Source organism: Stylophora pistillata, chromosome 12 (assembly GCF_964205215.1).
Source record: "Stylophora pistillata chromosome 12, jaStyPist1.2, whole genome shotgun sequence".
Taxonomy (NCBI): domain Eukaryota; kingdom Metazoa; phylum Cnidaria; class Anthozoa; order Scleractinia; family Pocilloporidae; genus Stylophora; species Stylophora pistillata.
Genome location: NC_142530.1, coordinates 3,145,001 through 3,172,313, shown reverse-complemented (window position 1 = coordinate 3,172,313; position 27,313 = coordinate 3,145,001). Strand labels below are relative to the sequence as shown.

General features: G+C 38.7%; 2 protein-coding genes across 5 annotated transcripts; one reads left to right on the top strand and one right to left on the bottom strand.

Annotated features, from left to right (window-relative positions):
- Nucleotides 1–4,988: 4,988 nt before the first annotated feature.
- LOC148718415 (uncharacterized) lies at nt 4,989–9,592 on the bottom strand. Of its 4 annotated transcripts, none has more exons than XM_088740931.1 (6): nt 9,396–9,592; nt 9,061–9,261; nt 8,638–8,752; nt 7,393–7,623; nt 6,468–7,002; nt 4,989–5,946 (listed from the first exon to the last, which is right to left on the bottom strand). In XM_088740931.1, exons 3-6 carry the CDS (start codon nt 8,721–8,723, stop codon nt 5,698–5,700), a joined length of 1,101 nt encoding a protein of 366 aa, XP_088597057.1. In that variant the 5' UTR covers nt 8,724–8,752; nt 9,061–9,261; nt 9,396–9,592; the 3' UTR covers nt 4,989–5,697. The 4 variants fall into 4 exon arrangements, with proteins under 4 accessions (XP_088597057.1, XP_088597058.1, XP_088597059.1 ...); XM_088740932.1 differs by lacking the exon at nt 8,638–8,752 and adding an exon at nt 8,295–8,377; XM_088740933.1 differs by lacking the exons at nt 9,061–9,261; nt 9,396–9,592 and adding an exon at nt 8,295–8,377.
- An 82-nt stretch (nt 9,593–9,674) lies between these two features.
- Nucleotides 9,675–16,676, top strand: LOC111323487 (uncharacterized). The gene is made up of 2 exons (XM_022926853.2): nt 9,675–11,169; nt 14,620–16,676. The coding sequence occupies exons 1-2, from the start codon at nt 10,080–10,082 to the stop codon at nt 15,648–15,650; spliced, it is 2,121 nt and encodes a 706-aa protein (XP_022782588.2). The 5' UTR covers nt 9,675–10,079; the 3' UTR covers nt 15,651–16,676.
- The last annotated feature ends 10,637 nt before the right edge of the window (nt 16,677–27,313 follow it).

Below are 27,313 nucleotides of genomic sequence, written 5' to 3'. Positions count from 1 at the left end.
GTTTTACTTTTCGCTGATTCATCGCAGGGGCGGATCCAGGAATTTTTGATTGGGGGGGGGGGGGTTCAAACTTTGGTTCAGAGAGAACTGTTGGACTCTTTTGAGGCAAATTACTTCCCCCCAACACCCCCCCACACCCCTCCCACCAGTCGCGGTTGCACGTTATAATTCCTTGGCCGCTTACCGTTTACTTGAATTCTTTAATTAAAAAAATCAGCCCGTTAAAAAGTGATATAGGATCCTGTCGATGTAAGAATTTCAGTATCAAAGTTTTAAGCGTCAGGTCTGATAGGGGGGTCCGGACCCCTGGACCCTCCCCCTGGATCCGCCACTGCATCGTCCCGCTGGAACCAGGCATTTGTCGACTTAGTTTTTTCTTAACTATTTCATATCTTTCTGAAGATAAGACGGAACTCGTAAGAAACGCGGCTTCGATGCAATGACGAGGAATGGAAGTGTGCAGAAATCTTGTCTCTGTCACGCAATTCTCCATGTTTCACCTCTTCATAACGGAACATAACTGCACTAAATCTTACCCAGCCAGATTCGCCCATCTCCTTAAAAGAGATATCTCGAGATCTCAGGGACTGGTAGATAGTTTATTTCTTATCGTGGCGTACGTTGAACTCGACAGGGACAAAGCGTTTCCTGGAAACGCCGTCACTCAATGGGCACCAACCGGGCACGGTTTCAAATAGACTACATGCCCGGTAGTCAGAAATTTTCACAAATCTCGGTTAAAAGGTGCTTCCAAAATTCTTAAGAATACGCGATGTTTGTTTAGAAATGTCAAGCGATTCCAAAAAAAACAAGTTGGTTTTTTTAGTGGACAAATTCTCCGTTCTTGTGCATACCATCATGATAAGAGTTCTGATCAGACTTCCGTGAACCGTCTCAAATGGAATCACTGCCCAGCAGTCAGAAATTTTCACCAAAATGCCACGTACAACTTCACACAAACCTGTTGAGTATGTTATGTTTTTTTTTACTTTTCACAAATTTTGGTTTTTCGCTGGTCAATCTTGAACGTACTAAAACTCATGCATAAACTCGGTGAATTTACCTTCGAGATGCGTCACGCAATACGCTTGGAAGGTGTCACATATCGTTTTAATCTGAGTAGATTGTCCCTTGCTACCAGTCATTACTGTTGAGGGGAAAAAAAAGTGTCAATCGCATTAATGTACTCTTTTTGAATTTCAGCTTGGAGTCGCACCTTAAGTGTGTTCTCAAAAGTGATCCACGACGTCTGGTGCAGCTTCGAAGCGCTTTCACTGATCTTTTAGAAGGGTCAAAAGTTAAAGGTTCAGAAACCCACAGATAAACAAGGTCAAGTTGTAAATTACGGCGAGCTTTGGCATGGAGGGGAAAAAATACCATAAGTCTTGTGGGAAGGCCAACAGACAGAAAATGGGTCAATATTACCACAATTTTGGTCCAGGATCTTTATCTCTCTCTTTATCCGGGGGGAAGGGGGAGGCGGCTGTTTCGCGTGTGTGTGTGTGTGTGTGTGTGTGTGTGTGTGTGTGTGTGTGTGTGTGTGTGTGTGTGTGTGGGTGTGTGTGCGTGTGTCTGCACACCTGGTCCCGGTTGTTCAAAGGATAGATAACTTATTATCCGGTGGATAAATTTATCCATCCTTTGAACAACCGGGGCCTGGTGGCTTTTCTTTTCTCTGCGTTTATTCTTTACCCAATATAAGAGGGGGGCCCTCCCCTAGATCCGCCACTGACTAGTGTCTAAAATCGGACATTTGGCTCTAAAATCGAACATTCGTGTCAGACACTATTTTCCAAAACTGGTTTATTCTGATAGAAAATAGAGCGAAAGGGATGAAAAACCGCCCTGATCATTTTAGCACACAGCCCAACGCGACAGCGTTCCATATCCCTACGATGTCTTTCAGGGTGTGTTAACCGCGAACGGTGTTTGCATATCTTATTGGTATTTTCCTTCAAGGAAGTCATTTCCTTGCACGCTAACTCCAAGCGTGCGCATTAAAAGCTTTGGTGTGATTGGTGAATGAAAGCAAATTTCATCCCCAGTCCAGAGTGCATTCACTTTAGCACTGTACCGCATGAAGGTAGATCCTGGACAAAATGTTCGATTCGTCGTTTCGTTATGGCGTTTCGTCGTTTCTTTGTGTCGAGTCGTTGTTTTCCGAGTTCGACTCGTCGAACTTTCAGTTCGTTTCGTCGTATTGTCAGTTCGATTCGTCGGCTGGCCTCTTCGACTCGTCGTTTTACGAGTCCAACTCATCACCCACCACATCTGTTCGTCGTTTTGTCGTTTCGTCATTTCGTCATGGCGTTTCGTCGTTTCGTTATGTCGTTTCGTCGTTTCGTTATGTCGTTTCGTCGTTTCGTTATGTCGTTTCGTCGTTTCGTTATGTCGTTTCGTCGTTTCGATTTGTCCACTCAAGAGGAGCTATAATTCAACCTACATTACATGAGCCGTTCGCTTGATTCCATACACTCTTACATGAATCAATAATGTGGTATCGATTATTTGCCCTCTGCCTAGCCTTATCTAGCCTTGCAACAATACCGACACCTTTGCTTATTTTCGTGGAAATGTAGTTAATATGGTGCTTCCAGGAGAGATTACCGTCAATTAGCCGGAATACCTAGGTATTTAACACATGTCTTACGTTCAAGAGATACCAATTGCTCCGAGTTATTATCAAGTATTTTAAGGTTTACTTCTCGGTATAGTTTGTGTTGATAAGGATGAAAAATAACGAAATTAGATTTAGATACGTTAAGAGATAATTTATTTGAATTCAGCCATTCACACAACTTTAATAACTCTTCTTTGACGACAACTTCAAGTTTGTTTAGATCTTTTACTGCATATATTAAATTGATATCATCAGCAAATAGGTAAAAGTCAAACTTTTTAGAGAAACGATGCATGTCATTGACATAATTTAAGAAAAGAAGCGGACCAAGTACAGAACCTTGAGGGACTCCACACACTATTCTCTCTTTGCTAGAGGCAATAGAACCGATTTGGGTTGATTGCATCCTGACAGACAAGTATGACGAGAACCAGTCATTAATCAATACTCTAATTCCATAATGGTGTAATTTATGCAACAAAATCGAATGATCAACCGTTTCGAAGGCCTTTTTCAGGTCAATGAAAATGCCACAGGAATATAATTTTTTATCAATGTTGTTTTGAATTGTATTTAGAATACCCAGAATTGCATGTTAAGTTAAGCAGTTCTCTCTAAATCCATATTGCGATGTGAAAAATATATGATTCTTATCTACAAAAGATTTTAGGCGTTTGTACATTAGTTATTCGAATATTCTATCAAACACGGACAGTAACGGTATTGGGCGATAATTGTTTGGGTCAGTTTCATCATCCGCTTTCTAAATTGGAATTACTATAGCGTGCTTTAATTTGTGGGGATAGATACCAGTTGAAATGGACATGTTCATTAGTTCAGCTAGCGTGCGCAAGAGTCTTAATTGAATACAGATTAACCTATTTTTATTTTTTTTTATTATTATTTTCAGGTACGCAATTGCGTATTTGCGTACAGGTAGCTACGCCCCTGCACGATCGATCTCATCTTCATCTAATACTCAGCAGTTCGAATGTGTGATATTCATGCATTCACAGTAATTCATTTATTCACGGGTTTATCCTAAACCCACAAAATGAACAGCTCCTACGTGGCTTTTTAGAGCACTGTAGAGCACTTGTATAGCACATTACTGACTGGATTCAACTCCCGTACTATCCCTTATTTCCACTACAGTTGAGGCCGGTGCCCACTATTATAAATTTTATGATCTTTATAAAATCTTCCGTAGATAATTCATTTCAAAATCTGCTCTTTACAAAACAGCTTTGTTCGAAACTCTCGTTTAAAGAAAGACGATCAGAGAGTCGTTGTAAAACAAGTTCGTAAAGCCAAACTGCGTAAGCAGATCTTTTCAACTGGGGCGTGTCCTAAACATTGCAACAAACAAGGAAGCTTGTGTGTGCCGGCCGGCTGTCGAACGAAACTTGGGAAGCTTTCATTTTACAGCAAAACTATTTTCAAAGTCTTCTTCCACTTCAGGTAGATCATCCTTCACTTGAGTTCTTTCTTCGCCGTCGCAAGATTTCATGTCGGTTGAATATTTCTTTTAAATGTGAAGTGAAGCAACCTTTACTTCCCCGAGAATCGTCTTCTTTATCTTAGTTTCTATCTCCTGCTTTCACAGTGGCCGCTCAACACATCAAATACAAGCTCTTAGGTAAACTTCTCACATAAATAGAAAAAAATCCTCGTGCCGCCATCTTTGTTTTAAATTTTCGTCTTTTATTCTCGCACTTCTTTCGAACGTTTCTCTCGCACTTGACGCAAGAGTGATCTGTTCCCCTTGCGAGGAAACTGGTACGAGCCACCTTAAATTAAACGAGGTATCTTCCTGATGACGATGAGAGAGCTTTTTTGCCATTAGCAACAGCATGTCTGGCAATATTATAGCTCCCAATAATTCATTCCAGTGAGAATAAGTTCAATAGAAGCTTGGATATTGCCCTAGAGTTTGAGAACCAGGGATTTGCTACTACTTAGCAACTTTGTAACTCAAAGCTAGGAAAAATACCAGTGAACTGCATTTTTCTGAAAATGCTTAAGTTGGCTTTACAGACTTGTAGTCATTCTCCTGTTAGTTTTGTTGTGTTACACAGAAATTATCGAACTACACTTTAAAAAAAAATTGCAAGTCCTAGACTGAGGGACTTAGAGCTGTTTTTCATTAACCATGGAATCAAAGTTGGAGAAGTAAATTATCAGAAGTGTAATGCAAAATGATTGAGTAAAAAACACCAACAAAATCAAAGGCAGAACACGGATTGTCAGAGTCACAAGCAGAAGTGCAAGAATAAACCAACCACATTGATTGATTCCATGTGTTTTCAGGAATCACAGGGTCAAACCTGAATGTCCAACTTTACATAATTTTCTCCTTGACAACAACTCCCCTCGAGACTCCTAATTTAATGAAAACCAGCCTTAAACAACTTTGTACAGTTTGTGGTTATCAATATATTGAGGAAAAGCTCTTTATTAATTACAAAGTTGGTGTTTTTCACAACATTTAAGACTTCTTAATAATCTTACTACATAGTTCTTGGAGAATTTCAGCATTACACTTACAAGTTATGCACTGATTAGCAGTTCCTTTCCATAAATCTTTAATAATGTTGCATTTAAAAGCATGTGAAGGTGTAGTCTGATCGTCCGGGTGAGTGTAGTCCTGAGAAGGACTGTAGTCACTGCCACCGACAACAGTCCTTCTCAGGACTACACTCACCCGGACGATCAGACTACACCTTCACATCTTACCCCCGGGTTCAAACCATTTACTGCATTTAAAAGCATGTTGGTTTACTATGCATGTGCAGTCAACAATTTTATACACATAGTGGTACATGTACATGTACCAAATTATTCCTTAGTGTGCAGGTTTTGTAATTAACCCGCGTGAAGACGTCTCTTACTTCCTTTGTTGCATGCAGAAAAGGGTCCCTTTTCCAAGTGCAACAAAGGAAATGGAAGCCGTCTTCACACAGGCTGTGTGCAATTTGCTGGCTGTAGTGCAATTGGTTTGCAGTTACAATAAATTGTTTTGGAAATCCTTGAATCCTCTTTGTTCCTACTCACTTGACCACTGTATCCTATTACATCTATACATTACCTAATGCCTGCAAATGTAAGACAAGATTAAGGTAGATATCAAGTTCAAGACAGTGACTCTCAGCTAGGGGGTCATTCTGTTCCAGGCATGCATGTAGATCATTGTTTGCTATACTGGGTAATTCTATATCAGGAACCTCCACAGTCATTGTGTCATCGAAGAGTACACTGTTTCCACCCCACTGACAATCAGGTAGGGGCCCATTCCAATCTATGCCATAATCGGGAACATTGTCCACCTGTGGAAGAGAAAGTACTTGTAAATGGTCAGAAACAGTCAATCAGTTGGTCCTCTGTTCAAATGCTCAAATTGTATACAGTCAAGTAAATGAGAAGTAAATAAACACAAAATCCATAGAGAAAATTAACTTCCCTTAGGTGTGGCTAGACTGCCACACCCTAATGACTTCATTTTTATCATTGTTATTTTTTAACCTTCCTTAAGCAAAGTGCAGTGATTGGTCCCAAGTGTGTCTGCCTAAGCAGGACTGTACTTTTGTAGTCATAACCACAATACATAACCGTTTCTCTTGTAGTAAGGTTTCTATCATAAGAATATATGTTTTGGCAGAGTTTTTTTAAAAATGAAGAAAATAAAACTATTGAGATAGCGCTTTCCCACAGTGATTTAAAACTCAGTAGTAATGTCAGAACAAAAGGAACTAATTCAGAAAAAAAAAAGACAGACCCACCAAGAACATTTGAAATTAGTCTTGAGCCATTATACAGCATTGATTAAAAACATGTACTTTTAACATACCAATAGTTGTGCTTGCTCTACAGAGAGAGAACATCCATGGAGACCCCATAACCATAATTGAGTTGGAGACATGTTTTCCTCTGTGGACATAGGGTGTTGATTACACCCTTCTGTAAACTCATGAAGATGGGCATTTATTCGTAGTTCAAACACATATCTTAAAACAAACATGTGGAGATCATTGTCAATGTCCAAAAGCCCCTCAGATTCCATATGGTCAAAAAGGTTGAAGTAAATGAATGTACAACCTGAGAAAACATCTCTCCATAAACACTCAATTCGCTGATTATGACAACTTCTTCCAGCTATAAAACTTCCACGATCTGGCCCTCTGTCTGGATGTGTTAATAGATACCAAGCAACATCAACGTTTTCCACTCCTTGATCAGCTCGTACTCTTGAAGGCAGGCCATTTTCTTCAACTGCAGTTTTAAAAAGTTCAAGGACAGTCACTGCTTTGTTGTTACAATTGCAGTGCAAGTACATAATGCGCCTTGAGTATCCATCTATGCCACCATGTATTACAAACCCCCACCTGAAAATAAATTATACAAGATTGCTTGATATCAGTCATCACCACAACAACAACAGAACGACAAATGTTTTGGGGATGGTGGACACATTACACTCAATTTCAGGTGAAAATTTAAAGGGTGCATCAATTGTACATGCAAATATAAAATAAATAATTTTTCTAAAATTGTGCTAAACTGCCTGTTCAGCTTTGCTCTTCTTTGGTGAGTGAGTTACATTTCTTGGATAAAACAACCTAATTTTCCCTACATGGAAAATGTTTAACAGCTAAGGAAGTTGACACCATGATCATTCATATATTTGCTAAAGAGGTAGGGGTTTGTGATCACCATTATTATTATTATTATTATTATTATTATCTTTGTGATCACCTGCAGCATATATTAGCTACCTTATTAACTTGTGGTTTCCATTGATATGCCACAGAGAAAGGGGGGCCTGATCAAAGTATGTTCTGCGTCTGAATGCTGTAAGCTGTAATGCCCGCATTAAAATTTCTTCAGGACACAACCTTCCCATGCTGTCTCGAATACGATCCCATTGCACATTATGACCTCTTGCACGAAGGTGTCCACGCATGCTCCTATACCCACATCTGGGAAAGGTCTTCACAATGTCTGAGCTTTTAAACGAATAGATAAGCCAAGTATTAAAAACATATTTCAGTGCCAGATATCAGGGAAGGGGTTTTGCACCATCCCCATGACTCCCATGAGAAGTTGAAAATACAAGAACTGTCTTATTGCTAAATCACATTTAGTTCTTTTCTAATGAAAACAAAGTTACAAGAAGTCTCTTAATAGGAGGCCCAGTACCACAACCTCATTGCTGTTGAGCCGGGAGACAACAAGACATGAATCAAAAGGAATATGGCAGAAAATGTACTGTAAAAAATGTTCCTGCTCTTGTTCCTGTTTTTCTCTATGCTGTTACTAGTCTCAATATTCAGCTTACAAGAATTATTTTGGGTGAAAAATGGTTAACTATGTCATTTTATTTTATTCTTACTTTTGTTTTAATTGCTAAACTTTGGATGGGTTGGATGACACTAAATGGAGAAAAAAAAATGGCCTAAAGTTGTCTCTTGGCATTTACTCAAAGATTTCTGCTTGATAATGGTTTAATATATTTCTTTTCTGCTATAGAAATGATTTACTTTACTTGAGTGACCCTGTGCTTAGTGTTTACACAGTGAAAATACATGTACTGTATTTCTTCACCTAGAAGCTGAGACCCTAAAAGTTAATGACCTTCTAAGACACATGTTGTCTGAGGAAAAAGCAAAATCATCACCTATAAGCCAACAGTGAAATTCTTGATTGTAATTGGGCCATTTGAATGAGCGGAACTCATTGAAAGCATTGGTAAATGTCTCACTGAACACAAAATATAAAAGTCAATGAATCAAATTAAAAACAAAAGAAAAAGAGTGAATCAGAGAAGATGTCAATATAATATCAATTGATCTGACACAATGTATGAATACTACAACACCACTACAGAAACCCATTAATAGTCTCAGTTATGGTAATCTAACAAATGAGTCAATGGAATATCTTGTGCAACACCAGAGAAGAGACTTCCTTCAGGCGAGCTTAACATCGCATTCCTTCATTAAAAATATACACTAACAAACCAGAGGTCCAAGGTGTGAATCCCAAAAGCCACAGTATGGGAGGAATTGAGATAGTTTTCTTGAGTATTGGTACACCAATATTTCATTTATTTTAGTTCCATGCTTGTGGCATTGGCTGAAAATACATATTAAGACATCTAATTACAGAAAATTACCAATTAAAACAAATGCCCATGATAAAACCTTGGACAACAAGGAACACTTGGTCAAGATGTCAGTATTGCTAATTTGGAGATTTATGAGCTTCCTTATATTTGAAATTGGTCATTTTGTTTCCCTTACTTATTTAAATAGGGCCATATTGTAAGCTCTTGGAAATAGCGTTCAGCCTCCTGCCTAACCAATAAATATTAACAAGTATTCAGATGAATGTGAAGCAAGCATTGCAATCCCAAATATTATTGGAAGAACATTCCTACTTACATAACTTCATCCAATTCTGCGTCGGTTGAAGAACTGTGCTTTTCAAAGTGAAGTTGATATTCACTCATGCGTCGTCGGATTGTCTTGGTCGACACACAGAAAAGTCGAGCAATTTGTTCGGGTGTAAAGTTGTTCTCAAGGTACTGTTCCAGGAGTTCTCTAGGAATATCTATGCTGGGACGACCCCTGCATCCTGTAAACCTAAATAATTGCAACCGCCTTTGTGATAAGTTGTACATATCACTGCCACCAAGGGCAACCAACATAATCAAATTTTGATGAACTCTTTGCAACAACCACTCCAGCTGAGGAGGAATGTTAAATAACGAAAATACCCGAGCCAAGATATACAAGACTCTGTCGAGGTGTGTTATTAGATATCCAATTCCATTGTCACTTTCATGGAAACGATCATTTACTCGACTCAAGACGAATTCTATGCTGTGCCGTAAGTAGCTCTACGATAGATCCATTACCATCGCGGCAGAGGGCAAATAATCGATATCACATTATTGCTTCATGTAAGAGTGTATGGAATAAAACGAACGCTTCATGTAATGTAGGTTGAATTATAGCTCCTCTTGAGTGGACAAATCGAAACAACGAAACGACATAACGAAACGACGAAACGACATAACGAAACGACGAAACGACATAACGAAACGACGAAACGACATAACGAAACGACATAACGAAACGATGAAACGACATAACGAAACGACGAAACGACATAACGACTAACCGATTTGGCCGGTGACGAGTCGGACTCGTAAAACAACGAGTCGAAGAGGCCAGCCGACGAATCGAACTGACAATACGACGAAACGAACTGGAAGTTCGACGAGTCGAACTCGAAAAACAACGACTCGACATAACGAAACGACGAAACGCCATAACGAAACGACGAAACGAACATTTTGTCCACGATCTACCTTCATAGTACCGTCCTATCTTTCTTTGTCGCCGACACTAGTCAAAGTAGGCTAATAGACTGTCACTCTGCTGCAGACCTTTTAAGAATGGGCGACTGTGATCGCACTCGAGCGAAAGCAAGTTGTCACAACACGAGTACTAGTGATCTGCTAGGAGTTGAGGGAAGGGAAGCTGTGAATGCCTGTGTGAAGGTCATGATTTACGGCAAACCAGAAACACGTAAATACGACCATAATACAGCAATTTCTCGATTGCAGAGATGCAACATGGGAAGATACCCTCGTGGAATGCTTGGAAGGATTAATTATGATGATCTCACGCTACCAGCTGAGTTTGATAAAACTGGAAGATATCGCACTGACCGAGATAAAACGTACAGCATAATTGATATCCGTAATGCGCTAGTCAAGCTTGATAACACACCGTTTGTGGAAAAATACCCCAAAGATGGACCTAGTTCCGAGAGAAAGAGGGAATTGATTGATAAAAGAAGAGCTGACGTTGAAAGAGAATGGAATGAAGCCATTGCCAATCCAGATGGTCAACAAATATATTCGTGGAGTGTTGCACAGCGAAGAGTCAGGGATTGCTTTGCGGGAAATTTTGCAGGAGATGGATGGATTCGTATCGGAACTGATGGAGATCAACACTCTTCATTCAGCATAAAGAGAATCCATGATGCAGTAATTAAACGCGATGAAGGATGTCTTGAAAAATTCAGTTATCAAAATAAAAGCGCGTACGAGGAAATTTACACACGTAGAGAAAATATTGAAAAGGAATATCAAGAAGCTATTGCCTCTAATAGTGTCCCTCCCAAGTATACCGAAGAAGAAGCAGAACAACGTTTGAGAGATTGTTACTGTGGTACAGATGGTCCTTCGGCTCGGCATACAGGACGGATCTTTTCAAGTTATTCAAATGAAGATATTTCTATTTTTGACGTTCATGAATGCCTTTGCAGTTATGATAATCGCATGCCACAGTGTCACAAATATCCTCCAGATGGACCTGGATCTGAAGAACTAAAGCAATCAATTGATGAACATAGAGCCAAGTTGAAAGAAGAGTATGAGAAGTTTTTAGCCACAAGTGATAACGCTAAGAAACCCCAGATGCTTAAATATTCCCAAGATGAGGCAGAGCTTCGAGTGAGAGATTGTTTTGCTTTTGCAGGTGAGTTGTTGGTTGACCAAGTCTGAGTCTAGCGAGCAGTCATAGGCAAGTCTCTACAAGTATTTGTAGAGAAAAGTGAAAAAAAAAAACTGTCCGACAGATGCTAAGTAGCTCTAAGAGAAGATAAACAAAATTATTTAATTTCATGCTCGGCTGTCTAGACCAAGCTTTCTATGACCACAGGCCGCTCAAGCCTATTGTGTCTGGTTTTGGAGTCTAAAGGTAATTAAAATGCCTAAAATATAATGAGTTAATTTTAAGCATAAGCATGTGCTGTTAAAAAAAAAAGGAAAAAGTAAAAATATATATATATATCGAAATGAAAAATATCACACATTTAATTTTTTTTAATCAAAATGAATAACCGATGTCTAGTTCTTTCTTAAATTTTGTCATAGTTTTGATTAATTAATAACAGGACTTCATGTCATCCAGTTCAGTCCATAATCATATTTGTGGTTAACAAAACAAACTGCCACTTCACTCTCATCAGATTTTGATAATCACTTGTATGCTTACAGTCCAAATTGGACTCCACTCATGTCATATTACCATCATTAAACGAAGGTTATAACCTTCCAGCTGGTTTATTTTAGACAAAGTAATGGTAACTGGAGATTACAGCAAGTAAGAAACATACATGTTCAGTCCAAAGGTTTTGATCCTGTAACACAACAGTAACTTCTCAAAAGTGCCCATAAAAGTATCTATGATCAGTTCTGGGCTGAACATTCCCACTTACCAGAATTTTCTTCCACTCTGAAACCTTGAAAACCAGTGACAGCATTATGGTAACTCTACTGAGAATGCAACCTCATTAAAGTCAATCCAGTCTTAAAAATGTGACCCCATCCAGTGGTACATCCCTATTAACCTATTACCAACTAGACGCTTGGCTGCGTGAACTCAGGCTTTCGATATCACACATCTGGAGTTATCTTTAGGGGACTGACATCATTGCTGGTCATGAATAAGTCTATTTGTGTTTATTTTTGGCTCCTGGAGTGTAATGAATGTTGTTATGATACTAAACAACAATCAGAATAATAAATTACCATATAGGAGTAGGTTCCTACAGATGCCAGAGGTTGAAATTCAAGGACTTTTCAGTGACTTTGAAGGCCAAGTTTTAGAAAATTGAAGGACCACTTTTGGAAAGGTTTGCATAAGCAATTTTAAAATTATTTAATATTATTTCTCAGCTTTTCCATGAAAGTACTGTAATTTACCACTTGAAAATTGCTAAAGAAAAAGCATTGCAAAACTCAAGCTCTAGTCCTCAAATTCAAGTACTTTCAAGGCCTTGAATTTTTTATTTATAAATTTAAGCATCTTCTACGGTTTTCAAGGCCCGAATGAGTCTCTGTAACTTTTCCAACTTTCGCCACCAGTGACCTTCTCTCTCAAAATAAAACCACACACCACGCTGTAACCACCCAAATCCTTAAATACATGTGGATGCAAGGTGCCAGAAAAGAATGAAGAAAACTATTTGATACATACAGTAAAGGCTAGTTACACAACAGATACAAATATCACGTACTACATTGATCCTAAGAGAATAAAATAACTATTTACATATCCCTAAATAAATTCTTTAGCACTTTCATGACAGATGGCTTCCACCATGAATATCCCTTGCATGAGAATTGCATGTTTTCAAGCCCATGTTGCCTTTTAATACAATAGATAGCAACTGCAGTACACCCTATTGTCAAGACAAAATTGTTGAAAATTTTGGATATAAGTGATTGAAAGGCTCTATCTAAGGAGGTACAGTACTGATATCCTTCTATTGTAGCTTCTTGATGAACAGTATCAGTGTAGCTCTCACTGTATTAAAGTTCATAGTCAGTCTCAAACACATTTAAAAGGTGGGTAAATCTGTGAACTTGAATTAAACTGATTTCCAATATTCATCATCGACACAATATCATCAACAGAATTGATTCCTTGTGTGTTATTGTAAATCAAAGAGCATAAACTCATTGCAAAACATTGTTGTCCTGAATTTTGTCCAAATACCAACTTATTAGCTTGGCTATATGGTGCCATTATTATTTTGCTAGGGTCAATGTACATTGGAGTAGGACCAAGGTTTTTCCCTGTATCTGAACTCAGTTGAAATTTACAATAGTTTGATGCGTCTCCGACTCTTAGAAAGGCACATGGGTCAATTACAAGAAAACATTGATAAATACCAACTTGCTCTATGCTTCAATTTCATTATCCTTTGATATAACCTCACAGAACAATTCGACAAATACTTCTTCTCATGTTGTGGAACTTTATTTAATCTCACTCTCTTCGTATTAAGCTTAAACATTCTTTGTAATTCTTTTAACCTTCCAAGAGGACTTAGGTACACTTGGACGAACACGCTCTTAAACAAATTCCTTCAGTTTTCTGCCCTTTCTTCTGAGACGTTTCGGAGTAGTTTCTGGTATTCTTTACATGTAAACAAAATTAACAATTATTCCACGAGCACGTGTTGGATATGAGATGATAGATAGCCAACGAGGCGCTACGCGCCTCGTTGGCTACAATCATCTCATATCCAACAAACGTGAGTGGAATAATTGTTTTATTAAAAACGCCCCCAAGAAATTATTATTTTGTAAGAAACTGGATTTTTTAGCTCCCTTCTGATTTTAAGCTGACGCGTACGCTTACCATATTTGTAGATTATGGTATATTGGCTCATATACCATAATGGCTAAGCCAATAAAAAGTCTTGAATTGCATTATCCAATGATCGAGTTTTTAATAATATGAGATAGCTCGTTTAATATAGCAGGTTTCGCTTGATATTCCTCGATACAAGGTTCACTCGTTAAGTATCGTTTGTAAATTGATCTCTCATAAAGTTCTCGCACCCACCCGTTCTCAAAACGCTCCACAAGTTTTTGTGTGGGTCTACCGCGAACGGTGTGTGACTTTGTATGTATTGGGCATAATAGCCATCGAATTTCTTTCACGTACATAAAGCAAGGAGTTGTCCACGAAGGCAGCCATTGCTTTAGGCCACGTGCTCTAGGGTTCCTGCTACGCATGCGCTTAGGCTTCATGCATGCGCTGTAGTGGAACTGCGTTTTGTGACTGAACACATAAAAAAGAAAAATTAAGCCAAATTTTTAACTCGGGCACTTCCTTCGGAAAACTCAAGTAAAAAGTACCCCTCCATGACTGGAGCACAAGAGCCAAAGGTGTTGTGTTCAATTCCTTGGAAATCTAAGCTTTTTTTCCTTTGACATAAGCTTGTGATGAAATAGATATATCATTTCTCTTCTTAATTCACTAGTACTCCAATCAGTGCTTTTTGCTACTTAATGAAAGGGAAATGCAAAAATGTGTAGAAAAACCCAAGTTGACAAGCTGGTGAGGTGGCTGTGGGTTGGATTTCACTGGCTCTTAGATTAATCAATCAAGATGAATTTTACTCTTTTCCAGGTTCCGACGATGGGGATACTGATATGTTTCCCAGAAAGAGAGATCAGATTGGAATGCCAAGGATTTACCAGACATTTACCATTTTGGACATAAAAGAATCTCTTGATTATTTTGATACCAAAAAGGTTCTTGACAAGTATCCCAAACAAGGAAAAGACTATAATAAAATGAAAGAAGTGGTAGATGAAGAGAGGAAAAGTATTAAGGAAGAGTACGAGGAAGCCATAGCCGATGTTGAAATTGAGCATGGCTCTGGATTTATCATCAGTGACCACTTTATCGTCACCAACAAGCATGTGATACAGACCCATCTAGACAATAAAGATAGTTCTGCAATTTGCTTTTCCAATTCAGCCATTGGTGAGCTTCATTGTGAGGTTGCTCATAGTGATCCTTCTAAGGATCTTGCATTACTTTATTGTCGAGATCTTAATTTGCAAGAAAGTGGAATTTGTGCATTACAGTTGTCAACCCAACCATTGATGCCAGGAATGCAGATATTTTCTTTTGGTTATCCGATGAGTCACACAGAAAAAACTGCTCTTTTTGTGACTGGGAATGTCTCTGGCTCTAAGAGAACCCTATCAGGTCATTCAATGGCAGTATTGAACTGCTCACTGAATTCTGGGAACTCAGGTGGGCCAGTTCTTACTTGGGTAGGTGGTAAGGTAAGGGTAGTTGGTATTGCAACTCAGAAACATATCAAAAGGATTTTAACACCAGATGAAAGGAAGGCAATTTTAGAGATAAGAAAATCAATGCAAGTCCATGCTATTAATGATGTGCCAGATTATGATGTAATTTTTCTTTCTGAACAGGGTAAAAATCTACGGGAGATCCCCCCCACCTGTCAGGTTTCATTGCATCTTCTCACATTAAAACTGTATGATGCTTTGGAAACACATACTCAATTCAATTTAAGCAATGCATTGCCAGGAGATTTAGTGGTTGAGTTTATCAAAAACTTCATACCTAAATACAAGGGAGAGCAGAAAGAAGAGTTGCTCAAAGTAATTGAATTGTCCCAGTAAATCAATAAAACACAATTCTTTGTTTGCTGATCCTTCTTTATGATAGTATATGTGATTTTTATAAGACTGTTGTTTTTAGACATAATTTGTAGTCAAATATTGTAAGTACTTTTTCAGAAGTATCAATTTTAGGGGTTGGGGTTCAGTCTGAGATGGATTGAAGTACTCATCGGGCTTTAAATCAGGGTGTACCATGGGTTCAGAATACCTGTTCATAAATGATTTTATTGTTGAAACAGGCAGGAAATGGGAAATTTTAATACTTGTATCTCTCAAAGAGGAATTTTTTTAATTAAGAAATGATGAACTGGGTGAAAAAATATGAAGAAATTGTTAGTAGTATAATTTATGATACATAAATTTTTTTAACTATCAACAAAATAGAAGGGGTATTGTGTTGTAGTAATGTTTAGATTTCTTAGAGTAATTGTGGGATGCCTTAAAGCTCTTAAGAAAGAAAATAATGTTTTAATGTAGAAAAGTATCTGCCACTTGATAATGGTTCAGATGTACTGCTATCTGTGGCATGTTAAGTTTCATAGGAGTTCATTAAATTTAGCCAAAGGAGGACAAAAATGTTGAAGACATTTTAGTTTCACAATAGAGAGTAAACATTTTGTAGAGATAAATTTAACTTGGATTTCTTAGTTTAATGTCATTCATTTCATTATATGTTCAAAGCTGTGCCCTTGTACCGTTAGGTACTGTTAGGCATTCTTTTAAGAAACTGGTGTTGCCCAGCTCTTAAAAGCTATGGCAAAAAAAAAGTTACAAAATAATCCTAGAAACAAGGTTAATCTCTTAAGGCACTTTGGTTCTACCAGAGCCCAGATCTATACAATAACGTAATTAAGCTTGTGCATATCTTAACTGTTTCAGAACTCTTTCACAACCTTCAGATGTATTTTAGATCGGTGTACCAGTGGTTGATTGTTTTTTTATTTACCAAGCTGTTAAGAACTGCAGTTTTGATGTATGAATTGTAATGTTCTGTATAGCCTGAATAAATAATTTTTTCTACTTGAACTATATTTGTTTCTTTCACTTGTGACATTTGTTTCTATTTACTTCTAGTCCTTTGTTTTGTTTTGTCAATCAAGCTTGGTATCATTAAGCAATTGACCACACTTTCTATTGGTTTAAATGCATAATAACCCACACAGGATGTTGGGAGGGCACTTGAAAAGTTTGCTAATACAAGCCAGAGGCAGGATTTCTTTGGTGGGGGTGGGGTGTTTTCCCAACATGCCAAGTGGGTTATTATGGTGGTATACTAATAGAAACTGCAGTCTCTTGCTTTATGAAATAAACTCAAATATTGTATGGGGTTATTGGTACAATAAATGATATATTTTTGACACATTAGGGCACCTGCAGTATTTCAGTTATTTCATAAAAAATGTTTAGGATTATTTTCATATATTCAAAATCTGCCTGCAAATTTTTTATTCTCACAGGATATACCTGAGTTAGAACTTGTTTATGCAATTTGCTTTCATCAAAGTGTCATCTTTACATTGCGGATGATCTTTAAAAGAATTACGCTTATATATTCCAGTGTAATCCTAATATCACATTGTAAACCTCTGTACCCTGAGCAGTATTCAAATTAAATTATGATATGATATAAATAGTATGCATTGCACCAATCAAGTTAACCCGAAAGCTGCTCATTGGTAGCCGTGTCCACTAAACAAGATTCACAATTAAGTGACCAGTTAACATGTATTGGTCTGTGTTTACTTAGTGACTTAACACATCACTAACATTAACACTATCACAGCAGAGAGGCAATTTTTTAGCGCATGTTCAGTAAATTTTTGTTAGAGGCAAATAATCGCTTCTACGCCTCAGTTAGGGTTTCCCACGAAAGAAGTGAAGGAGGAAAACTCGTCGGAAAACAATAGCGGAACGAGCCCTTGAGACAACTTTTCTTGTCATTTTTCCTTCTGTAACTTAGATGGAAGCGTCCAAGTCTTAATATGCTTGTGTGGTGCGCGAAAGGAAGTCACAATCGATGGATTTTCCAAAAGCAAAAGGGTGCACAATTGAGTTCAAATTCGAGTCCTCTTTAATAATTGTTGGTGCAATTGATGTAGATTATCCTTTTTGTGAATGATACAAGAGGCCTGTCAAAGAGCACAAACGTGTTGGAAAGTAATTTAATCATGTCATTGCTGTCTCAACAAATCGAGTACATTTGTAGTACTTACTTTCCTTTGAGTGATTTAGAGTTCAACTACCAGTGCAATGTATTTGCAATTTCAGCAAAAAATAAAAGTTCACAGAAGTTTAGGTTTTGGTTGAAAAGTTTTTATCACGAATCACAACCGGCGGGAGCGATTACTGAAACACAAAATGTAATTGTCACGTGAAGAAAAGTAAGATAATTACGGTCTGCACTAGAGATATGGCTGTCATAGCTTGGGGGAAATGGAAGAATAATTATGGATTTTATCAGAGAACTTGTCATGTACACCCTTTTTCGGCAACCTTACTTTTCAACCAATTAAATTCTAAGAGTTATCTGACAATTTGATGAGAACCTGTACAGCTGATAGTATCAGTGAGGACAAAAACCAAATTATTTCCCAAGGCTTGACTATCCCCTGGGAACAAGACCGAATGAAGTCAGATTAAAATAATGAGGAGAGTTTTTTTGACCTCTTAATGAAAATGGATTTACACCTATTAGATTTAAGAGAAATAAGACAAGTCAAAAGGAGACTTTGATACTGCACATTAAGTGGTAATGGGGACCAACCTGACTGCTATTTAAAGAAATTTATAGACATTTGCCAGGGGGGTTTGGCTGTGTCAATTTTACAGGAGACAAGTCATGTATGAATCACTCAAGAAATTTATTAGCTGTCATCCTGGAAGCTTAAACACTCTTAAGGAATATGACTGATCACTCCTCACATTCATTTTCAATGAAATCTGGACAAAACTTCTGAAAACTTTATTGGAAATTTTATTGGTAATTTTACCAATTTTACAAATAAAGTAGACATAACTCCCATATAGGATAGTAGTCTAGGCAAGTTGTGTACAGAGAACAAAAGGTTGATAATTTAAACAAGAAGTAAGCTTCTGGGAATAGTGACAAACTCTTGAATATTAACTGTTATTAGCTTTTACAATTTTACTCTGATACATATATTTTAATACTCATTCCTTTTGTAAATAGCTTTTATCTTGATTCATCCGGTATATAGTTTTGATATACTGTAACTTACCTTAAGTGTCCCCAATTAGCAGCAATGTTAAATCTTTGTAGACACATCAATAAAGTTATGATGACGATGATTATGATGATGAATAACAGCTAGCCACAGTAAATGTCACAGCCATCCATTCTGTCTATAGTACCAATTATTGGGCCACTTCACATTACCTTAAACAGAATTTAAGAGAACATAACAGTTAGTTCCCATCATCAATCTCAAGAAATAAGAACTTCAAGATCATGACACAGCAAAGTGAAATATAACTAAACTGGTTTGAAATTCCCTGATATTGCACTTTGACTCAAAATTTATTTCGCAAGGCAAAGCATTCTACTGAAATGAACAGGACAAGATACAGCTGACGCCATTCGTTTCCAATAACACATGAACATGAAGAAAACGGCACCAGTTTTACTCATGAGACAAAGCTCACGCATTTTTTTTAGGTAAATGGACTAGTTAGACCGAAAGCCAGATAGATAAACAATTAACTAACAATAGTGAGGGATTTGGGGGCCAATTCGTAAATACGTTTTACCTAAGTTTTTCCCCTAGTTAGCACATGAAGCTCGAAAAGGTAATAATAAAAATTACCACCAAAACACAGTAAAAAAATGAGCCAAAACCGTAGTGAATGAATGAACTCTTTATTTCACGCACATCATTTTGCCATCTCCACCCACAAATAGCAAAAGCTAGACGAGGAGGGCGGAGAGGCAAGGTTACAGCAGTCATAACAGATAATAGAATAATTGTAAAGTAACTAACTAACTAACTAATAATTGTAAAGTAACTAAATAAACTAACTGGATAAATAAGAATTACTGAAAAACAAGCTAAGGTTACAAAATATATAGTCTTACAGAATAATGCTATAATCAAATTTACTCCTGACAGAACCTATCGATTATTAGTACATTAATTCAAGGATACAGAATTTATCGTTTTTTGTAGAAGAATGGGCACTTCAACGTAGTCGTCCTCTGCTTCCATTATCGAGAGCAAAAAGTCATGAAAATTTTTCTTAAAAGCTCCTTTGGAGAGTTGACGAAATTCGTTAGGAATTGCGTTCCAAAGTTTAGCTCCAAACCTGGAAAAAGAATCTTGATTTAGATTCAGTCTTGAAGTTTGAACATAATTTCCACACGAAATGAAACCTGGTCTCATGCTTGTGCTTTGAATTAGCTTTAGTAAAGAAATCACAGATATTAGACGAAGCATTCATGCAGGAAACGTCAAACATTATAGAAGATACTTTTTCAGCATATAACATTTGTAAAGGTAGAATTTTTGAGGAAATCAAATAAAGGCACAGCATGGGCTCTAGGTTCAGAAAAGTACATCAAACGAAGAAGTCGTTTTGAAGCACGATAATTTAGTTGATTAAGGTAAGACCATAACCGTTGTTAAGACACATGCCTACCTACCATACACAACAGACTTGGAGAGCAAAAAGGCCAAAGACGGCCGGCTGTGGGTCATGACTTGGTTAAATCCACCACAACCTTCCGAAAAAAAGTAAAGTGATTTGATGCTTGGGGGCCACCTCAAACTTAATGCAATTTTACTTCGAAGTTGAAGTAAAATAAGATCAAGATTTAAATTTCCATCTTTCCTCGGATCAAATATCTCACGATCGTCTCCACATACAACTTTGTGATTCACAAAAATAAAACATCAACATCTTAGGACTAACCTTCAAGGTTTGTTTTCTCGTGTGTACAATTTGATCTTCAGTAAATCAAATCTCAAACTTCAAGTTTTCGGGCTTTTTTCGCGGGCGTGTTTAAAACACGATTTGGCGAAATGACGAAATGGCGAAATGACGAAATGGTTCTTAAGATACGAGGCAAAGTTATAAGATATTACCGCTCCAATAAAAGTTGTAATTGTTGCCCGATCTATTCTGTTTGGGGACGGAACATTTAATTTTTTACTTTAGGGGAAGAGGGGTGGGGGTGTGGACACTTTTTTGCGGGGAAAAATTTTTTTTCCTACTTTGGTACTTGTAATTGTTTTGTTTACTAATTTCTTTGCAATTTTCCCGTGTTCATTTGTATAAGATTTCCTTCTCCTTATTTTCTTGTGCAAGAATTTTTTTTCGTAATTAGTCACACCTCCTTTAAAATGAAATAGTTAGCAACTTGGACTGTAAGTACTGGTAAATAAATCCCAACAAATTAAAGAAAATAGTCATAAGAGGTATATATATTGTAGCGTTCTCCTGTTTCACTTAGAAGTAGGTTAGGACGAGCTCAGATTAACAACATACAACACACGTGTTTGTGTCCGCCATGTGTTCTTTTAATCAATCTCCAATATGCGCAAATTTAATTAGTTATTAACGTGACACTAAAATGGATCACACAACATCCCCCTTTATAAGTATAATGTGAGGATTCTTTTAACGAAACAACAACATGGAACGATAGTTTTTCTAAAGTGTCAATAACGTCAGTGTAATGTTCAATGTTCAAAGACCCAAATTTTCTTTAACTTTCTAAGTTGGTTTTATCTGTCTTTTAGGTCTAGAGTTGAGTCATGGTGAAGGTGGATTTTCTTGCACTGTGGTTTCGGTTTTAATCTCTTCCTTAGGTATAGGTGACAGCTGTACGCGGTTCCTTCTAAGAGTTCCTCTCGGTGTCTGGATTTGGTAGGATCGAGGAGTTCCTGTTGTACCTGTGATTATTCCAGTGGTGTCCATGTCTTTGATGTAGACAGTGTCATCTGGCAACAATGGTTTCGTGAGTCTTGTTCTATGTCGTCCGTCGAAGTCAAGCTTCGTTGTGATTCCCTGTTACAGAAATCTTCTAGGTCAGGCCATCTTGGTTTCAATTGCTGTGGAGAAGAGAGTATGCTTGTTGTTAGCTTCCTTCCCATGAGTAATTCAGCTGGCGAGTATCCACAAGCTAGCGGCGTCGACCTGTAGGCGAGTAGTGCCTTTGTTGGATCTTTTTCTTTCTTCAGTATCGACTTCACTATCTTCACGGCCCGTTCAGCCTCTCCGTTTGCTTGAGGAAACCTTGGGCTTGACGTTGAATGTTTTATTCCCCAGTCTTTGGTAAACTGTGTGAGTTCGGCTGAATTACATTGGGGACCGTTGTCCGATCTGATTTCTTCTTGGATTCCATGTCGTGCAAACAGGGCTTTAAGCACTCTTATGACTTCAAACGAGGTCTTGGATTTCCTCATCATTCCAACTTCGACGAATCTAGAGAGGTAGTCTACGACCAGTAAATAGTCCCTACCTTCCAGTTCGAATAGGTCAGTGGCGACCATTTTCCAGGGTCGATCTGGTATTGGTGTTGTGATGAGTGGTTCTCTTGGTTGCGGAGTTTCCTTTGCACAATTTTTGCAGTTGGTGACTAAGTCATGTATCACACGGATCAAACCTGGCCACCAAACGGATTCTCTGGCACGCGCTCCGCACTTCACTATCCCCTGGTGTCCTTCATGAATTCGGTCTAGAACTTCTAGCTTCAGTGAGGATGGAATGACAATGCGATTGGACTTCATGAATATACCTTGCACTACGGTTATCTCTTCTCGTTCTGTCCAGTATGGCTTAATAGCATCATTAAGTTGATATTTGTCTGGCTATCCTTCCTGACAGAATTTCTTAATCTTACGACAAACTTCATCTTCATCCTGTGCGTCCTTGACTTGTTGAAACTTTTGATCCGAGATTGGTGTTCCTTGAAGGACACTTGCTATGTAGATGTTCATCTCATCTTCTGGTATAGTTGCTTCGGTGGTTTGCTTTGGTGGTTGTAATCTGGACAATGTGTCAGCTACATAGAGTTGTTTTCCAGGTATATGTACTAACTCTTTGATGTGGAATCTCATTAGGCGCATTCTTAACCTTTGGATTCTTGTTGGAGTGTCTGCAAGACTGTGCTTGGTAAGTAGCGGAACAAGAGGCTTGTGGTCAGTCTCAGCACTTATTGACTTCCCAATGACGTAATCACTGCAACGCTCGCACGCCCAAACCAATGCTAGAGCCTCCTTTTCTATTTGGGTATATCTGGTTTCTGTCGGCGTCAAGGCCCTCGATATGAACGTAACTGGTTTCCAGGAGCCATAATGCAGTTGAAGTAATACTGCACCCAATCCATAGGATGAGGCGTCAGCGGATATCTTGGTTTCTTTGTTGGAGTCATAGAGACTGAGGATTGGTGCGTGAGCGAGAGTTTTCTTTACCTCCTCAAATGCTCTCTGCTCGGCTGGTCCCCAGTACCATTCTGTTCCTGTCTTTGCTAAGTCACGGATTGGCTTAGTTTTGTTGGCTAGGTGTTCGGCAAATTTTCCCGGGTGATTTACCATACTGAGAAATGTCCTTACTTCGTGAACATTCTTTGGTGGCGGCATGTCTACTACAGCAGATACTTTGTCAGGATCTGGTCGTATTCCTTGCGGACAAATGATATGACCCAGGAACTTGATTGTTGTCGTGTTGAATTCACATTTTGCTGCATTGAGGGTTACACCTGCGGCGGAAAGTCTTTGTAGACCTTTGTTCAATGTGCCGTCGTGTTGACTCTGAGTTGATGCGTGCACTAATACATCATCAATGTTGCACTGGACTCCTTCTAGCCCTTCTAGAATTTGGCTCATGCTCTTCTGGAACTTTTCTGACCCTGAGCTGATATCATATGGGAGTACGTTGAAATAATAGAGACCTTAAGATTTGAGGACGTCACCTGTCTAGGACGCCACCGAAAGTTCGTTTTCACCTAAAAATGACATTGCGCATGTCTGGGTGTGAATGAGACGGCGTTTCACATGTGGTGAGTACGCCATTTTTAAAATTTCGCGTCGTGCACAAAACGTGAGTATGTGTTTGGCTTTGGAGCTCAAATTATTCAGTTCTTTCGCGGTTTTTGCTGTTCTTTTGTATAACCTGTTGTTAGCAGTGCTTGTTTTTTCATAGATAGACAGTTCCGAGTAAGTAGACTCCAAATGTTTTCCTTATTAACAGGATGGGAAAATTTATCATGTTGAGCATCAATTTATCATGTCATGTGAAAGGTCGGCTGATGTAAGTAGAGTGTAGTTATAATCAGAAGTCAAACTCGCAGTTTCTACAGCGAGCTAAAAGTTTTCGAGCGCTGCAATCTTTCTTTTAAAGTCTCGGTAAATTTTCCTCCTGATTGCCAGTTTCCGATTTATTCATGAATTGGTAATTTACTCGTTACTCTTATGCCGTTTCAGCGGCTTGAGAATAGATATATCGAAGATGCTTGTTTCCTCGGCTTACCTTTAAAGTGATTTGAGTCTCTCGTAATTAAGACTATCATATTTATTATCCATGCAAGTTTCATCACACTACAAAGAATACTCATTTCAAAAGCCTCCATTACATTAAGTTTTTTATACTTTATCAGAGATCAGCTAAGTTCAGGATCTTAATTATATCTCGTCAGGTAAGCCAAGAACATCAACCAAGAGAGGGATGTCGTATTTTTCGAAGCGAAAATCTGTCTTACACTCAGCCTCACTTTTATCTTGCAATGTAAATCTTTCATAATTCCAATAAAGATACTGTGGATTTTTCGACTTGTTAACATCATACAACAACAGAAATTCATCCTCATTAATGATTTCCTCGCAAAAAGTTAAAAGAAGTTCGTCCCGCGCTTTCCTGAAAGACGCTATTCTCGACCAGGGGCTGGAAATGGTTCGCGTCTTGTTTACCTTTTCTTAAGTCTAAATTCCCGCGCAAAGAACGGCGTTCTCGCCCCAGGTCTTTATATGCCGTGAAGTCCTAGAAGAAGACGCCGTCCTCAAATCTTAAGGTCCCTAATACCGTCCCCAGAGTGTGATAAACGTAGTGAGTCGCCTTGATTCCTCGGCTAGCTTAATTTGCCAGAAGCCTGAGTTGGCGTCTAACTTGGAGAAGTGATTCGATCCAGCCAGATTTCCTAGTGTGTGGTCCACCGATGGGAGAGGATGGTTTTCACGTTCAACAAAATTCTTCAATTCTGATAGATCTACACAGATTCTGACTTTTCCATTGGTTTTTGGCGTAACTACCATTGGTGCACATCATTCTGTTGGTTCGTCAGTAGGTGATATTACGCCCTGCTGTACCATTCGTTCTATCTCCTCTTTGGTTTTTTTTTTTGCAAGGGGTAGAGGGACTTTTCCGGGTACAGTGATTGCATAAGGTTTTGCATCTTGTTGTAGTGTGATGGTGTACTCTGCTTTCATCCTTCCTAGACCAGTGAAAAGCTGCGGATACTTCTCTCTAATGGTATCTTTGTAGTTGTTTGCAGCCATGCTCTCGACGTGGTTGATGAGGTTGAGGTTTTCTGATTCTAGTCTGCAAAGGAGTGGTCTCTCCAGGTCTTTGATGACATATATTTCTTCATGGAAGCTTTTCTCATTAGTAGACAGTTTTGTATAATATTTTCCAAGGCATTCATCTTGTAGTTGCAGGGACCAAGCAGTACTTTATCAGTCATTTTGCAGCTCTGCTTTGGTCTGAAGTTTGAGGTAAGTGCTCTCAGGTATAATAGTAACTTCAGCACCCGGGTGTCGATCTTGAATAGAACTTGCTCGTTGTCAACCTTAATATTGGCAGTCCATGGTTTTGCTTGGTTGCTTACTGCTTCTATGGTTTTCACTTCGCCCATGAAGTAGGAGTCTTCATCTACGTCATATTCTTTTTTCACTTCGCTCAGATGCTTATTTCTGCAAGCTTTAGACCAATGTCCCTTTTTCTTACAGTTATGACATACTGCAGCTCGTGCTGGACATTGCTTTTGTGGGTGGAACTTTCCAAGGCATCGTGGACATTTCTTTTGTTCTTGTCTATTCTGTCGAGGTGACTTGTCCGAGATTGAAGTGTTGTGGTTTGCTTTTACTTTTGTGGGTTGTGGGCTTTGGCAATTATGTCGATCTTGAGTGGTTCATTTGTAGTACCATGCACACTATTCTTTGTTGACTTTTCACTAGCTCGGATTGCTTTGCTTGTTGAGTGGCTGTTTCGAGAGAGAGTTTTGGATCCAGTTGAAGCCTCTCAGATAGTCTCCTATCCTTAATTCCGACCACGATTCTGTCACGAATTATTTCGTCTTTGAGGGCTTGGAATTCGCAATACTCTGCCAATTTGTGTAGTTCGGTGATAAATTCGCTTACGGACTCGTTGTCCAGTTGGATTCTTGAATTAAACTTTGCTCTTTCGACAAAGTAAGATTCAAATTTCTCTTTTATCACGTCATAATTTTGGGATTCTTCTTCTTCTAAGTCGAACGAAGCAATTATGTCGTCGGCTTGTTGTCCCATCGAGTAGATTAGAGTATTTACTTGGTTTTCGCCTTGTTTTCGTGGAGACCAGTAGCTTTCCGGAATCTCTCAAAACGGCGAATCCACTTGGGCCAATCTTGGGCTTAAAAGGTGAATGATTCCGGATGAGCAACTTGATAATTCGCGATTGAAACATTTTGGACGCCCACGCTCGCTTGACTGTTTTCGTCGGCCGGCATGTTGTCGCGTGTTTCTACTCTTTTGCTTTTGCTGAAATTGCTTTGCACCTCTAATTTACCTCTAGTGTTGATCTACTTCGATCCCAAAAGCGCTGCCGCCATGTGTTGTTCTCCTGTTTCACTTAGAAGTAGGTTAGGACGAGCTCAGATTACATTCAAACTAAGTGAAGCGTACCCCTCAGGATTACATTAATGACTTGATTATTTGAATATTGAACTCGCTAATCGTTTCAGGAGCGCAATAACGAATTGAATATTTGAATATGGAACCCGCTAACCATTTCAAGAATGCAAGAATGGATTGATTATTTGAATATTGAACCCGATAGCCGTATTCGTTTTGAAAAGGGGTAAATGTAACGAATCTGATCCAACCGACGCGTCGGCCAACACGTTGACCAACGCGTCGGCCGAATGCATAAGATGTGATATTCAGCCAGCTAGAACTTTTTCCATCCACCACAACTCTCTGCTTACGACACGATAAATAATCACCACACCAGGCTAGCAGTGACCCTATTATTCCAAAGGTACGCAGTTTATGCAGTAGATCTTATGGTTTACGCGATCGAACGCCTTAGCGAAGTCCAAAAACACAGCATCAACGAAGTCCAAAAACATAGCATCAACGAAGTCCAAAAACACAGCATCAACGAAGTCCAAAAACACAGCATCAACGCGTCGGCCGACACGTTGGCCGACGCGTCGGTTGGATCAGATTCGTTACCTTACCCTGAAAAGGCGCGGATCATTGTTCAAATCAGAAGTCCATTTCTGATTGGATTATGCGAACACGTGATGATGGATCGGAACTATTTCAACATGGCGTCAGACATGGCGGGAAAGGTGAGTTCGAGTGTTGTGTAGAACTTCTTGTAAATGTTGTAAATGGAATGTTATCGAGACCTTTTCTCGCCTATTTGACGAACTTGTAGAAATTCTTGTG